Consider the following 17,178-nt stretch of genomic DNA (forward strand, 5'->3'; position numbering starts at 1 on the left):
AAGTAGTGAGATGCATAAGACGAAAAACGTTTCATCCAGTTAATAAACTGTTGACATACGGGTGAAACTGAGGTCAACTACATTGATAAAGATGGTTTGCATGGTGGAAAACCTATCAATTCCAAGGTTATAGATTGTTCGTTGAGTTTTCTGGCTTTCCTTTGTCCTTAACTTTATTGATTTTGTCTTCTTTTTTTGATATTTCTTTTATTCATGCTGCTGGGTTTTTTATTCTAATTTGATGACTTGTTGGATTTAGTTTCTTGCTTTAATCACTTGTTCTAGCCAGTTCTCCAATTCTCAATTTATTACTTCCTTAGACCTAACTACCAACGGATGTCCATCTTTTGACTCATTGCTTTTCTACTTCTATCCCGTGCTAGTTGCCTTCCTCCAAGAGCATCTCTAGACACATAATATGTATGACTGGCCATACACATTAGATAAAAACTGTCCAATATTTTGGGTAATCCTTATTTTAAACTCAAACATCTTGTTTTCGATTGCCAATGACGCCAAAAATGATGAACAGCTGCGTTCCCGCAAAGCGCTGTGTGTATACGGCGCTACTATTTCTGGTTATCATACGGCATCACACAATGACTGTTCCCCTGAATCAGCGATGGCTGTGATTGGCTGATCAATTCTTACCAGCCAATCACAGTGATGTGACAATAAAGTTGTAAAAAAAAACAAAAAAACACGTGCAGTACTGTGATTGGTGGTGCCAATCACAGCAGTCACAATGAGTGGGGTAATCTCGGTGTCACCTCTCCTGATTAACCCCTCTGGCACTAAGTGGCTGAACAATATTTACTGACCAATCATTCCCAAAGAGGTTAATCTAAAATAATGATCCTCTAGTTTCCAGTTAGTACAGAGGAGCCTTAGGAAGAGAGGTAGCGCATTAGAGTAGCAGACGTTACAGTATTAGTGACGTCTGATTTTTTTTTTCAGAAAAAAAGAATAATAGTAATTAGCACAGAGTAACTTTATAAGTAGGGAGGAAGCACATTAAGTAGCAGACATCAAAGTGTTTTAGAAAAAAAATAATAGTACAAAGTAACATTATAGGTAGGGAGGCAGATTTTTTATTTTGCAAAAAAAAAAAAGAATTGTCGCAGCGCAATTTCTAAGCTCGTGCATTAGGGGAGCATACGTCACAGTGTTAGTGATGTCCATTTTACTTTGGCAAAAAAATGTTTTTAAAAAATTGGTGCATTTGTTCGGAGACCTGGGCAGGTAAGCGGTGCTGCCCTTTTTCAGCTGTATTTTCACATTTTTGGAGGATTTTTAGTCCTCTTTTGTGGTTTCGCTACCAAGTTTAGTGATAGGATTCGATAGCGTGAGGACCCTTGACTAGTGATGAGAGACTGTACTTGTTGCTCGGTTTTTCCCGAGAACGCTCGGGTGGTCTCCAAGTATTTATGACTGCTTGGAGATTTAGTTTTCCTTGCCGCAGCTGGATGATTTGTGGCTACTAGACAGCTCGATTACATGTGAGGATTCCCTAGCAAGCAGGCAACCACCACATGTACTCAGGCTGGCTAGCAGCCATAAATCATCCAGCTGCGGCAAGGAAAACTAAATCTCCAAGCTGTCATAAATACTCGGAGATCATCAGAGCGTGCTCAGGAACACCTGAGCAACGAGCATACTCGCTCATCACTACCCTTGACGTTGTGTTGCGACCTTGCATATCTTGGCCAAAATATCGACCGATACCTCATATATTTATATGTATTTTGTGCACTTTATTTTTCAGTGTGCAGCCAAGCCCAGTTCGCTGGGTCTTATATACAGGGGTGATCACATGGGATGCATTGAGAGAGTGCGGGCCAGCCTGCCTAATCGAATAGTATGGGCATGACTAATAGTCTGATATCCACACACTATACATTTCCTACATGTGAACAGCGCCCTACACAGGCCTCTATTGTGCAAATATATACTAAGCAGTCATCCCCTCCATGAACTGGTAGGTTGTGAGTGGCTGTGTTAGGCGTCAGGATTCTCCATGTGTGGTGTTTGTGAGTGGCTGTGTTAGGCGTCGGGATTCTCCATGTATACAAACAAACACCGTGTGCACTGCTATATATGTGGTGCAGAGACTAGGTTCCCAAACCATCAGCAATCAATATAAAAGTCTCGCACTCAACTTCAGTTTCATGGATTAGTGAATTTTATTGGTGCAAGGTAGCACTGGAAACGTTTCAGCTCACATGGAGCTTTCATCAGTCACGTGCTGTGCCTTATAAGTGTATAACGGACAAGTCCTAAGTTGGTATAGAGTTGGTGCTTGATACAGCCAAGAACGTGGGAGGATAAGACGGTGGTCCTATGTTTAGAATCTAAACTATAGAATAGAGGAGCTTGTACTAATAAGTATTTCTGGAGAGGGCCATGGGCCTAAAGGTGACCAGCAAAAGAGTAGGGGCTTGTATGTATAATGTCCGCAGTGGACGTGCGGTGGACTCCGCGTCTCAGGGGACGCTACCCAGATCCAGGCGGCTCTTCACAGCAGCCCCTGTTCCGCCTATGGTCAGATTGGAGGCTACCACCTCCCACCGTGGACATTATACATACAAGCCCCTACTCTTTTGCTGGTCACCTTTAGGCCCATGGCCCTCTCCAGAAATACTTATTAGTACAAGCTCCTCTATTCTATAGTTTAGATTCTAAACATAGGACCACCGTCTTATCCTCCCACGTTCTTGGCTGTATCAAGCACCAACTCTATACCAACTTAGGACTTGTCCGTTATACAGTTATAAGGCACAGCACGTGACTGATGAAAGCTCCATGTGAGCTGAAACGTTTCCAGTGCTACCTTGCACCAATAAAATTCAGTAATCCATGAGACTGAAGTTGAGTGCGAGACTTTTATATTGATTGCTGGGGATTCTCCATGTGTGATGTTTGTGAGTGGCTGTGTTAGGCGTTGGGATTCTCCATGTGTGATGTTTGTGAGTGGCTGTGTTAGGCGTTGGGATTCTCCATGTGTGGTGTTTGTGAGTGGATACTCTACCACTCGGTTTGTACGTGACGCTCTAGATACTGAGCGTCCTTGCGTTGACCGGTAGGGTTATGACTGGGTAGCTACCCCTTGGCTTTCCATCTGTTTCCTCCATGTGTGCAGATAGCACAGCTGAGTTACAGAGCCAGTCCAAGCCTCAGGCTACACCTCTCAGGGAAAGCGTCAGGGCTTTGCATCTAGCGTCACATTAGTTCTCTCCTTTGGCTCTGCATCTGCTTCATTCTTGTGTGCGACTGGCACAGTTTAGATGCAGAGCGAGCACAACCCATGTGCTATCATCCCTTCGACATTTAACAGGGTATATAACTCTGCATATTGAGTGCAGAACCTCTCAGTGAAGTAATTGAGCTTGATACTCTGTGTTCCGTTCATACTGTGCGGAGTTAACGCAGTCTGATTAAGGTTAACGCTCACTGCTTCGTTCCGCCATTGTTCACACTGGCAGCAGTTATACATCTCTGCACGGTGGACCCCGGGTTGCGATTGCACCTTAATTTATATATTTTTTAGTGCAATCCACCAACCCTAACAGGCGGCCTATTTAGTATTTTGCACCTGTGTTTTCCAACATGGGTAGGCTGCATCCTGATTTGCATTTGTTCAGAGACCTGGGTAGGTAGGCGGTGCTGCCCTTTTTCAGTTGTATTTTTTAAATTTTTTCTACTTTTCTCCTTCAAGTCTATTATTTCGAGCCATTTCATATTTTGGAATCAATAGTATTGCATAAATTAGGACATTCCCATTAGGTTTATGCCAGTAAAGATTTATATTTTGGGGAAGGATAACAAAATACCTATATATTATGCCCATTGGCCTATCATTTAGAGAAAAGAAGTAGATGAAGTATATCAAATACCAAAATGAAAAAAAGTAATCATGTGAGTAATCCATGAGCTCGTTTTAAATTAAATTTTGGAAAAGGATTAAAAAATTACATATTAATAAATACCGTCTTACTCATGAATGATCAATTAAATTAGTTTTGCACTTGTTCCAAAAAGTTTATGATAGAAAAAAAATGATAGCGCAACGTGGACGCTTTTAGAATGCATTTATGAGGAACAGAATAAAAAAAAAGTAAATTTGCTTCATTCATTATTGCATTTATGCTTGTTTTGTCTAGTTTTTATTTTAGTTTTTCACCTGTTTTTTATTTTTCTTATATTTTTAGTCTTTTTCTAAAGTCAATTTCACCCTTGGAGTGATTTTTTTGTACGTCTGGGATTTTTTCGTGCAACATACTAAAAGGGTTAAAGGCAAAAATAGAGATAATTTTTGATTTTCACTATATTCATGAACCACATGTGCCAATTTGAAGAATTTGATGAAAAAAGGTCAACGAATACCGCAAAATTAAAAGCTAAGAGTGAACAAAAAAAAAAAAGCAAATGGGTTCATAGTCTAATGCAACCTCGTTTTTTTTTTTTTTTACAAAAGCGGCACAATCTCTAATTTGCCACTCCGTCCCACTATGGTTACTCACTTTGCAACCATCTGTAGCTTTGCTCTGCCTTTCTTAAATAGTTGAACCCAAAAAGTGTACAACATACTTAATGTGCAGTCTGATATAATTTGTATCCCCTCCCTTCTTCCTCCAGTATGTCAGCCATGTTAAGACGATCAGAATAGCATTTTTTACCTACTGTACTTGTGCACAACAAGAATTCAACTTGAAAATAAACCTTCTTCTGGAATCTTCATATGTGCCTCTTCAGTCGAGTAAAGCTATATGAAAAAATCTATTTGTGTGAGTACCGGTACATAGAGACATCCAAGAGTCTCAAGAGCCCTGCACTCGCAGCCAATTATGGTGTCAGAATAAATATAAACAAAAAATGAATAAATTGCAATTTGATCAGAACAGTAAAGTTGTAATACTCACTTTCAACAGTCTTCTTTTTGAAGAAAAAACAAACAAAAAGGAATAAAACGATAGCGGAAGCTGCAGAGCTGAGGATGACCAACATAAAGATATTTTCTTTATCCCCATTCAGGGAAATGGAAACTTGGAACTCTTTGGATTCTATAGATAACCCCACACCTACAGAAAAAACACAGTTGAAAGTCCGTGTGAAAAAGTTCTATTTTTATTCAGTATCTTTCATGAAAGAGAAAAAGAAGATGATTTAAAAACCATTCTACAAAATTGTGCAAAATTTGTAAAACTTTATTGTAGAAAATATTCCAATAATTTTATAAATCAGTCACCTGTTATACAATATTTGTATGTTAATTATGCAAATTGTCTCTTCAGAGAGGAAGAGAGCTAGAACTCTAGCACCACCTATTGGAAGGTAACAATCCTACAAGTCAATGTTGACCCTTTAACGAGCCTTGTCACATGACTTAAGATAAGAGGCCAAACCAGATCTCCACTTTGCACTGACGAGGGGCAGTACCCCGAAACACAGTGTCTGCAAATCGAGATCTGGTTTGGCTCTTATCCTAAGTCATGTGACAAGGCTCGTTAAAGAGTCAACATTGACTTGTAGGATTACTAACTTCCAATAGGTGGCACTAGAGTTCTAGCACTCTTCCTCTTTGAAGAGACAATTTGCATAATTAGCATATTACCCAGAGGAGCATAGCGGCTTTAAGTCTTCTCATCTCGGCATGCTCTGCAAGGAGAAACGATACTTTTTGGTTAACAATATTTGTATGAAATCTCTGTGTTTGGAGTTACAGTATGGTTTCTATATCCTAGGAGTTCTTGGCTGGCATATACCGGAGCCACGCATTTAAGACATTAACCAAACTGCTAAATCATGATAACGAAGGGTGTAATGATCACAGAAGGTGCAGGCGGGAGAAGGGAGCCAGCCAATTGAAATATATCACGGCATAGAGAAACCACAGAGACCTGTAGCTGATGTATAGATTTACACAATGGGGGAAATGTTTATTTAAATAAAGTTTTTTTTGCATGTGTTATTCTTTTTTTTTACTGGGTCAGTACTGGATGGGGGTGTCTCATAGAAACCTCTCTATTACTAACACCAGGGCTTGATGTTGGCTGTGTTTCTGGACTATTCACAGCTTACATCTGCCCCAACTACAATCTCCCCGATTGCCAATGCACTATGGTGTCCGGAAGAGCCAAGCCAAAGCATCAGCATTAGAGTATCTCATGTGATGCGCCAGTTCTTGGGCAGCTGTGAGCTGATATTTTTAGGGTAGGAAGGGCCCAATAACCAGGGACCCTCCCAGCCTGATAATATCAGCTCACAGCTGTCTGCTTTACCTTTGCTGGTTACCAAAAATGCTGGGTGAACCCTAAGTCATTTTTTAAATGTATTTATTCTGATAATACATGTACAATATTAGAGTATCTCATGCGATGCACCAGTTCTTGGGCAGCTGTGAGCTGATATTTTTAGGGTAGGAAGGGCCCAATAACCAGGGACCTTCCCAGCCTGATAATATCAGCTCACAGCTGTCTGCTTTACCTTTGCTGGTTACCAAAAATGCTGGGTGAACCCTAAGTCATTTTTTAAATGTATGTATTCTGATAATACATGTACAATATTAGAGTATCTCATGCGATGCACCAGTTCTTGGGCAGCTGTGAGCTGATATTTTTAGGGTAGGAAGGGTCCAATAACCAGGGACCTTCCCAGCCTGATAATATCAGCTCACAGCTGTCTGCTTTACCTTTGCTGGTTACCAAAAATGCTAGGTGAACCCTAAGTCATTTTTGAAATGTATTTATTCTGATAATACATGTACAATAAGCTACACACACAAGGCACAAATTATATATGTGATAGATATCTATTTATCTATCAATCTATCTCTATCTTTGAACATTTTCAACACATTGCATTCTGCATTCTATTCCAGTACTTTTCACGCGGACGACACATGGAAGTCACACAGGTGCCATGCAAGTGCTTTACGTGTTTACGTGGACTCATAGAATTTTATTGTCATCCGTGCTGCCGAAAAAAAACGGACATGTCTATGTGTGTGTTACATGGACACACGGTCCCTGTGAAAACACGCACATGTGCGCAGCCGCACATGTTATAATGGGTACATATGGATACGTGTCTCTGGTAGGTGGAAAAACGGATGCCATGAATATGTTAAGGAGGCCTTACATAGCTGTAGGTTTTTAGGATGTCCTCGCCACCTCCTATTTTATACAATAAAGTTATTTTGGGCACAATATACTCTTTCCTTTAGGTGTTTTTACTCATGCCCTCTGGTTTAAAGTAATTGTTATTAGTTTATGGTAGCAATTGTGGGACATTATTATTAAAGGAGGCCAATTTGAGGACAATATTACTGTATGGGGGCCCTGAATAGATGAATATTACTCCACAAAGGGGGACAGGATATTAAATTATTCCTTCATGTGGCCCTTACATTTTTAAAATTTTAATTCATGAAGACGCAATGAGGGATACCAACTGTCTTGAGACATAAAAGGAAGACGCTATTACTGCATAAAGGGCAGAAATGGCGTAGGTTACTACTGCATGGTCCCTGTGGTGTCCCTACTACTGTATCATTACCCCTGGGGAAGGGGTGTTACTGTTGTATTTGATCACAAAGATGAATATTACTAAATTGGGCCACAGAGAGTAATTTCACTATTGCATGGAAGCCACAAGAGGGGAGAAATGCAATTATACTGGTTTGGGACCGCAGAGGGGGCATTTCTACTGTGAGGGGGTCACAAAGGGAGATATCACTACTGTCATATATTATATTTTTGCAGATACTGGTGTTATAGGGGTAACAAAATGGTGGAATTGGTACTGTGCAGGGCATTGGGGTGGTACTTTTACACATTTCTTCATCTGGGGCAGTGTAGAAGTGGGGAAAAGTGTGGGGGATGCTGTAAAAGTGATCAGTCATAGATATATGTGTGTTACTTTTTCGAGAGACAAGTCCTGGCTGTAAGAAATCATAGCGGTCTGTGCTGGATGAAGAAGAAAAGCAAAAATTAATGACTTCATTCAGATGCAATACCGATAAGTGACTGGATTTGCTCGCATTATATGCTATATACAATCTATGGTGTATAATGTCACTGGTGGAAACATTAGTGCTAGTAATGTGGTTTTTGATAATGATCAGTATGGTGGTATTATTCGCAACAATGTGGTGGTAATACGTGGTCTGGTTCATGGTGTGGCGGTATTCATAACTTGTATGTGGTATTATTAGCATATTGGTCTTTGCATAGTGGATTTTGGATGTTGGTTATACTTAGACACCATGTGGTGGTAATATATGGTGATTTCATCCATTATAAGTTCATGCTAAAAACATACAACTCTGCCCTTCACCTCTCCACAGAAACCTATTTCAACACCCTCATCACCTCGCTGTCCAATAACCCTAAACGTCTCTTTGACACTTTCCAGTCCCTACTCAACCCAAGAGTGCAGGCCCCAACCACAGATCTCTGCGCTGACGATCTGGCCAATTACTTCAAAGAAAAAATTGACCACATTTGACAGGAAATCATCTCCCAATCTCTTCATACCATGCACTGTCCTCCCTCCCCCACTGCATCTAGTTCACTCTCTGAGTTTGAACCAGTTACAGAAGAAGAAGTAATCAGGCTCCTTGCATCTTCTCGCCCAACCACTTGCACCAGTGACCCCATTCCGTCACATCTCCTCCAGTCCCTTTCCCCAGCTGTCACCTCTCACCTAACAAAAATATTCAACCTTTCTCTTACTTCCAGTATTTTTCCCTCATCATTTAAGCATGCCATCATACATCCATTACTTAAAAAACCATCCCTCGATCAAAACTGTGCTGCTAATTATAGACCTGTCTCTAATCTTCCCTTCATCTCTAAACTCCTCGAACGCCTGGTCCACTCCCGTCTTACCCGCTATCTCTCAGATAACTCTCTTCTAGACCCCCTTCAATCTGGTTTCCGCTCTTTACACTATACTGAAATTGCCCTCACTAAAGTCTCTAATGACCTACTAACAGCTAAATCTAATGGTCACTACTCCATGCTAATTCTCTTGGATCTCTCCGCAGCATTCGACACTGTGGATCATCAGCTCCTCCTCACTATGCTCCGCTCCATCGGCCTCAAGGACACCGTTCTCTCCTGGTTCTCCTCCTATCTCTCTAACTGCTCCTTCACTGTATCTTTTGCTGGTTCCTTCTCCTCTCACCTTCCCCTTACTGTTGGGGTTCCTCAAGGTTCAGTCCTAGGCCCCCTCCTCTTCTCTTTGTATACTGCCCCTATTGGACAAACAATCAGTAGATTTGGTTTCCAGTACCATCTCTATGCTGATAACACCCAATTATACACTTCTTCTCCTGATATCACACCGACCTTTTTAGAAAACACCAGTGATTGTCTTACCGCTATCTCTAACATCATGTCCTCCCTCTACCTGAAACTGAACCTGTCTAAAACTGAACTCCTCGTGTTCTCTCCCTCTACTAACCTACCTTTGCCTGACATTGCCATCTCCGTGTGCAGTTCCACCATTACTGCAAAGCAACATGCCCGCTGCCTTGGGGTCATACTTGATTCCGAGCTTTCATTCACCCCCCACATCCGATCACTGGCTCGCTCTTCTTATCTGCATCTCAAAAACATTTCTAGAATTCGCCCTTTTCTTACTTTTGACTACAAAAACTCTGACTGTTTCACTTATTCATTCTCGTCTGGACTATTGTAACTCTCTACTAATCGGCCTCCCTCTTACCAAACTCTCCCCGCTCCAATCTGTCCTGAATGCTGCTGCCAGGATCATATTCCTCACCAACCGTTACACCGATGCCTCTACCTTGTGCCAGTCATTACACTGGTTACCCATCCACTCAAGAATCCAGTACAAACATATTACCCTCATCCACAAAGCACTCCATGGCTCAGCACCACCCTACATCTCCTCTCTGGTCTCAGTCTACCACCCTACCCATGCCCTCCACTCCGCTAATGACCTCAGGTTAGCATCCTCAATAATCAGAACCTCCCACTCCCGTCTCCAAGACTTTACACGTGCTGCTCTGATTCTTTGGAATGCACTACCTAGGTTAATGCGATTAATCCCCAATCCCCACAGTTTTAAGCATGCCCTAAAAACTCATTTGTTCAGATTGGCCTACCACCTCAACGCATTAACCTAACTATCCCTGTGTGGCCCATTCAAAAAAAAAAAATAATCAGGTTCCTCGCATCATGTTCTCATACACTTTATGCAGTTAATAGCCCTGTGTGTCTGTACTGCTACATACTAGGCAGTTAACTGGTTCATGCAGCTTTACATGAACACCTAAGCCTTACACTATGGCTGGCCCGACTAACTAAAGTAATTGTTACCATCCACCTCTCGTGTCTCCCCTCTTCCTCATAGTTTGTAAGCTTGCGAGCAGGGCCCTCACTCCTCTTGGTATCTGTTTTGAACTGTGTTTTTTGTTATGCTGTAATGTCTATTGTCTGTACAAGTCCCCTCTATAATTTGTAAAGCGCTGTGAAATATGTTGGCGCTATACAAATAAAATTATTATTATTATTATTATTGTGTGCACATATTGTTAGCATCTTTCCAAAATTGTGGGTAAAAACTTTGTTTCAAGCATGTGGTGCTCATTCAAACTCACTTGTGGCAAGTAACAGGTGTGGGCAATTTGAAATTCACACCTAAAACAAGAAAAAAAATGGGAGTAGTTCACTCAGTCTTTGCATTGTGTGTCTGTGTGTGCCACACTAAGCATGGAGAACAGAAAGAGACGAAGAGAACCTTCTGAGGACTTGAGAGCCAAAATTGTGGAAAAATATTAATAATCTTAAAGTTACAAGTCCATCTCCAGAGATCTGGATGTTCCTTTGTCTCCGGTGCACAACATAATCAAGATGTTTACAACCCATGGCACTTTTGCTAATTTCCCTGGATGAGGAAAGCAGAGAAAAATTGATGAAAGGTTGCAACGCAGGATAAGATGATTAGTAGATAAGCAGCCCCAATCAAGTTCCAAAGAAATTCATGCTGTCCTGCAGACTCAGAGTGCATCAGTGTCAGCGTGAACTATCTGCTGACATTTGAATGTAATGAAACGCTTTGGCAGGAGGACCCCACTGCTGACACAAAGACATAAAAAGATTGACTGCAGTTTGACAAAATGTAAGCGAGGAAGCCAAAATCCATCAAGGAAAGAGATGAGACCAAGATAGAGCTTTTTGGTAAAGCACATTATTCTACTGTTTACCAAAAACAGAATGAGGCCTACAAAGAACAAAACACAGTACCTACAGTCAAATATAGTGGAGGCTTAAAGATGTTTTGAGGTTGTCTTGCTGCTTCTGGAACTGGGTGCTTTGTCTGTGTGCAGCGCATCTGAAGGTTACTGAAGGATTTTGGGTCACAATGTAGTGCCAAATGTAGAAAACTGGTTTTGCATCCTAGGTCATGGGTCTTCCAGCAGGACAATGTCCCACACATAGTTCAAGAAGCCCCCAGAAATGGATGGAAACAAAGTGCTGGAGAGTTCTGAAGTGGCAGCAATGATTCTGGATCTAAATCCCTTTGAACACCTGTGGAGAGATCTGAAAATTGCTGTTCGGAGAAGACGCCTTCACATATGAGAGACCGCGAGCAGTTTGCAAAAAAAGAGTGATCCAAAATTCCAGTTGGGGGGTGTAAGAATTTTGTTGATTGTTATAGGAAGCGATTGATTGCTGTTATTATTCGAAAGGGTGTGCAACTAAATATTGAGGGTGCCAAAAATTTTGCCCATTTTGGGGGTTTTGTGTGAAATTATGTCCAAATAGCTGTTTTTTTGTGTGTTGTTCCAATGCACACAAAGGAAATAAACATGTGTATAACAAACATGTATAATTGCAGTAATTCAATAATTTTTTGGGAGTAATAATTGATTTTCTGGAACAATTTCAAGTGTTTTAACACTTTCGACAATGACTGTATATCTTCCTAGGATCTAGAACGCCACAGAGGCCCGTACATCTGACCTTCACACTCATTAGCAATCAGGTTCAAATTTTGCACCACGGCCCGAAGGATTCTAGTTATGCCACTTGTGATAATTTTTGGTAAATTGTGCATAGCTGATTGGTGTAGTAGAACACTAGATCAGCCAATGAGAATCTATAGGATGCTCCAGGATGAGAGAGACTTTATTTTTTTTTTCAAATGACACAGAGAAGACATGTCAGGGTTTAATTTTTTTGTTTAGTTTTTGTGAAGTTGTAGTTTTGGATAACATCATTCCATCCTGTTTTCCATAAAAAGTACTGTAAAAAGGACAAAAATTGTGAATCAAAAAGACAATATTAATAATGGGGGCACACTCCTGACACTATTAATGATGGGGGACACACTGCTAACACTATTAATAATGGGAATATACTGCTGACACTAATAATAATGGTAACATACTACTGACAATATTAACAATTGGGAGTCACACTGCTGACACTTAATAATGGGGGACACACTGCTGACACTATTAATAATGGGGGTCACACGACTGACGCTATTAATAATGGAGACACACTGCTGACAATTTTACTAATGGGGACACTGCTTATACTATTAATAATTGGGAACATACTGTTGACACTATCAATAAGAGATGCACTGCTTACGTAATGGGGGACATACTCATAGCGCTATTATTAATGAAGACACTCCTGACACTATTATTAATGGGAGCAGAGTGCTGACATTATTAATATTGGATCTCCTCATACCTTTCCAACCGCACATTTAGCGTCTCCCACTCCCACGCTACCTCCTCATCCCACCCTCTCTCTGTTGGAGTCCCCCAAGGCTCTGTCCTAGGACCCCTACTCTTCTCAATCTATACCCTTGGCCTGGGACAACTCATAAAGTCCCATGGATTCCAGTACCACCTCTATGCTGATGACACTTAGTTCTACCTCTGTGGCCCAGATGTCACCTGTCTGCTCTCCAGAATCCCAGAGTATCTATCAGCCATATTCTCCTTCTCCTCTCACTTCCTCAAACTCAATGTGGACAATTCTGAACTAATTATCTTTCATCCATCTCGTATATCTTCCCTAACTGATCTATCTATCAAAATAAATGAAATCACACTTTACCCTGTTCCCGAAATTCGCTGCCTTGGAGTAACCCTTGACTCTGCCTTGTCCTTCAAAACGCACATCCAAGCTCTTGCAACCTCCTGTCGCTGTCGCCTTCAGCTCAAAAATATTTCCAGAATCCGTCCTTTCCTCAACCCTCACTCTACCAAAATGCTTGTGCACACCCTAATCATCTCCCGCCTCGACTACTGCAACATCCTCCTCTGTGTCCTACCTTCTAACACTCTCGCACCTCTCCAGTCCATCCTTAACTCTGCTGCTCGACTAATTAATCTCTCTCCTCGCTACACTCCTGCTTCCCCTCTTTGCAAATCCCTTCACTAGCTCCCAATTTCCCAGCGTATCCAGTTTCAACTAATACTGACCTACAAAGCCATCCATAACCTTTCTCCTCCATATATTTCCAAACTAATCTCTCAATATCTTCCCTCACGTAATCTCCGGTCCTCCCAAGGCCTCCTTCTCTCCTCCATGCTTATTCGCTCCTCACCCAATCGCCTCTAAGACTTCTCCCGAATATCACCCATCCTCTGGAATTCTGTACCCCAACACGTCCGGTTATCCACCACATTTGGATCCTTCAAAAGAAACCTGAAAATCCATCTCTTCAAGAAAGCTTACCACCTGTAATGACCACACGGCCACCTCACACGGCCACCTCAACACCATCGGAGCTACTGCAACCCTCGACCTACTGTCTCCTTCCCCATAATCCTGTAGAATGTAAGCCCGCAAGGGCAGGGTCCTCGCCCCTCTGTACCAGTCTGTCATTGGTAATTTACTTTAAGTGATATTTGTATTTTGATGTAACCCCTTTCTCATGTACAGCCCCATGGAATTAATGGTGCTATATAAATAATAATAATAATAATAATTATAATGAGGGACACACTTCTAACACTACTAATAATGGGGGATACTGTTGACACTATTAAAAATGGGGGACACACTGCTGACACTTAGTGATGAGTGAGTATACTCGTTACTCGAGAACTCCCGAGCACGCTTGGGTGTCCTCCGGGTATTTTTTAGTGCTCGGAGATTCATCACTGCAGCTGAATGATTTACATCTGTTAGCCAGCTTGATTACATGTGGGGATTCCCTAGCAACCAGGCAACCCCCACATGTACTTATGCTGGCTATCAGATGTAAATCATTCAGCTGCATCAACAAAAACTAAATCTCCGAGCACTAACAAATACTCGGAGACTCCCCGAGTATTCGGGAAATCTTGAGCAACGAGTATACTCGCTCATTACTACTGACACTTAATAATGAGAACATAGTGCTGACACTATTAATAATGGGGGGCACACTGCTGGCATGATTAAAAATGAGAACATACTGCTGACATAAATAATGGGAGACACTGCTGACACGGTAATAACTGGGGGACATACTCTTGACATTATTATTAATGGGGACAAACTGTTGACATTATTAATAACGGGGGACACACTGCTGGCACTATTAATAATGGGAGACATACTCTTGACACTATTAATAATGGGGGACACTGCTGGCACTATTAAAAATACTCTTGACACTATTAATAATAGGGGACACACTGCTGACACTATTAATAATGGGGAATAGTGTTGACACTATTAATAATAGGGGACACACTGCTGACACTATTAATAATGGGGAATAGTGTTGACACTATTAATTATAGGGGACACACTGCTGACACTATTAATAATGGGGAATAGTGTTGACACTATTAATAATAGGGGAGACACTGCTGACACTATTAATAATGGGGGATAATGTTGACACTATTAATAATAGGGGACACACTGCTGACACTATTAATAATGGGGATACTGTTGACACTATTAATAATAGGGGACACACTGCTGACACTATTAATAATGGGGATACTGTTGACACTTAATAATAGGGGACACACTGCTGACACTATTAATAATGGGGAATAGTGTTGACACTATTAATAATAGGGGACACACTGCTGACACTATTAATAATGGGGGATACTGTTGACACTATTAATAATAGGGGACACACTGCTGACACTATTAATAATGGGGAATAGTGTTGACACTATTAATAATAGGGGACACACTGCTGACACTATTAATAATGGGGAATAGTGTTGACACTATTAATAATAGGGGACACACTGCTGACACTATTAATAATGGGGAATAGTGTTGACACTATTAATAATAGGGGAAACACTGCTGACACTATTAATAATGGGGGATACTGTTGACACTTAATAATAGGGGACACACTGCTGACACTATTAATAATGGGGGATACTGTTGACACTATTAATAATAGGGGACACACTGCTGACACTATTAATAATGGGGGATACTGTTGACACTATTAATAATAGAGGACACACTGCTGACACTATTAATAATGGGGGATACTGTTGACACTTAATAATAGAGGACACACTGCTGACACTATTAATAATGGGGGATACTGTTGACACTATTAATAATAGGGGACACACTGCTGACACTATTAATAATGGGGGATACTGTTGACACTATTAATAATAGGGGAAACACTGCTGACACTATTAATAATGGGGATACTGTTGACACTTAATAATAGAGGACACACTGCTGACACTATTAATAATGGGGGATACTGTTGACACTTAATAATAGGGGACACACTGCTGACACTATTAATAATGGGGGATACTGTTGACACTATTAATAATAGGGGACACACTGCTGACACTATTAATAATGGGGAATAGTGTTGACACTATTAATAATAGGGGAAACACTGCTGACACTATTAATAATGGGGATACTGTTGACACTTAATAATAGAGGACACACTGCTGACACTATTAATAATGGGGGATACTGTTGACACTATTAATAATAGGGGACACACTGCTGACACTATTAATAATGGGGGATACTGTTGACACTATTAATAATAGGGGAAACACTGCTGACACTATTAATAATGGAGATACTGTTGACAATTAATAATAGAGGACACACTGCTGACACTATTAATAATGGGGGATACTGTTGACACTTAATAATAGGGGACACACTGCTGACACTATTAATAATGGGGGATACTGTTGACACTATTAATAATAGGGGACACACTGCTGACACTATTAATAATGGGGGATACTGCTGACACTATTAATAATAGGGGACACTGCTGACACTATTAATAATGGGGAATAGTGTTGACACTATTAATAATAGGGGACACACTGCTGACACTATTAATAATGGGGAATAGTGTTGACACTATTAATAATAGGGGACACACTGCTGACACTATTAATAATGGGGGATACTGTTGACACTATTAATAATAGGGGACACACTGCTGACACTATTAACCCCTTCCCGACCTTTGACGCATACGCTGCGTCATGAAAGTCGGTGCCATTCCGACCCATGACGCAGCATATGCGTCATGGAAAGATCGCGTCCCTGCAGGCCGGGTGAAAGGGTTAACTCCCATTTCACCCGATCTGCAGGGACAGGGGGAGTGGTAGTTTAGCCCAGGGGGGGTGGCTTCACCCCCTCGTGGCTACGATCGCTCTGATTGGCTGTTGAAAGTGAAACTGCCAATCAGAGCGATTTGTAATATTTCACCTAAAAAACTGGTGAAATATTACAATCCAGCCATGGCCGATGCTGCAATATCATCGGCCATGGCTGGAAACACTTATGTGCACCCACCCCACCCCTCCGATCGCCCCCCCAGCCCCCCGATCTGTGGTCCGCTCCCCTCCGTCCTGTGCTCCGCTCCCCCGTCCTCCTGTCCGCTTCCCCGTGCACCAATCACACCCCCTGTGCTGCAATCAAACCCCCCCGCACTCCGATCCCCCCCCCCCGCACACAGCGACCCCCCCCCCGTGCTCCGATCCACCCCCCCCGCACAGCGATCCCTCACCCCGTGCTCCAATCCTTCCCCGTGCTCCAATCCTCCCTCCCGTGTTCCGATCCACCCCCCCCATGATCCGATCCACCCCCCCGTGCTCCGACGCCCCCCCCCGTGCCCTGATCTCCCCCCCCTTATACTTACCTGGCCGCCCGAGGTCCG

At 41.8% G+C, this 17,178-nt stretch overlaps 1 protein-coding gene across 1 annotated transcript in view; it reads right to left on the bottom strand.

Annotated features, from left to right (window-relative positions):
• Positions 1 to 17,178, bottom strand: part of PKHD1 (PKHD1 ciliary IPT domain containing fibrocystin/polyductin) — a 918,515-nt gene that overhangs the window by 16,467 nt on the left and 884,870 nt on the right. The window contains exon 64 of the mRNA XM_069726855.1: positions 4,920 to 5,078. Coding sequence (XP_069582956.1) covers positions 4,920 to 5,078 — 159 coding nt within the window. The remainder of the gene's footprint in view (positions 1 to 4,919; positions 5,079 to 17,178) is intronic.

The sequence above is a fragment of the Ranitomeya imitator genome, chromosome 5, assembly GCF_032444005.1.
Source record: "Ranitomeya imitator isolate aRanImi1 chromosome 5, aRanImi1.pri, whole genome shotgun sequence".
Lineage (NCBI taxonomy): Eukaryota > Metazoa > Chordata > Amphibia > Anura > Dendrobatidae > Ranitomeya > Ranitomeya imitator.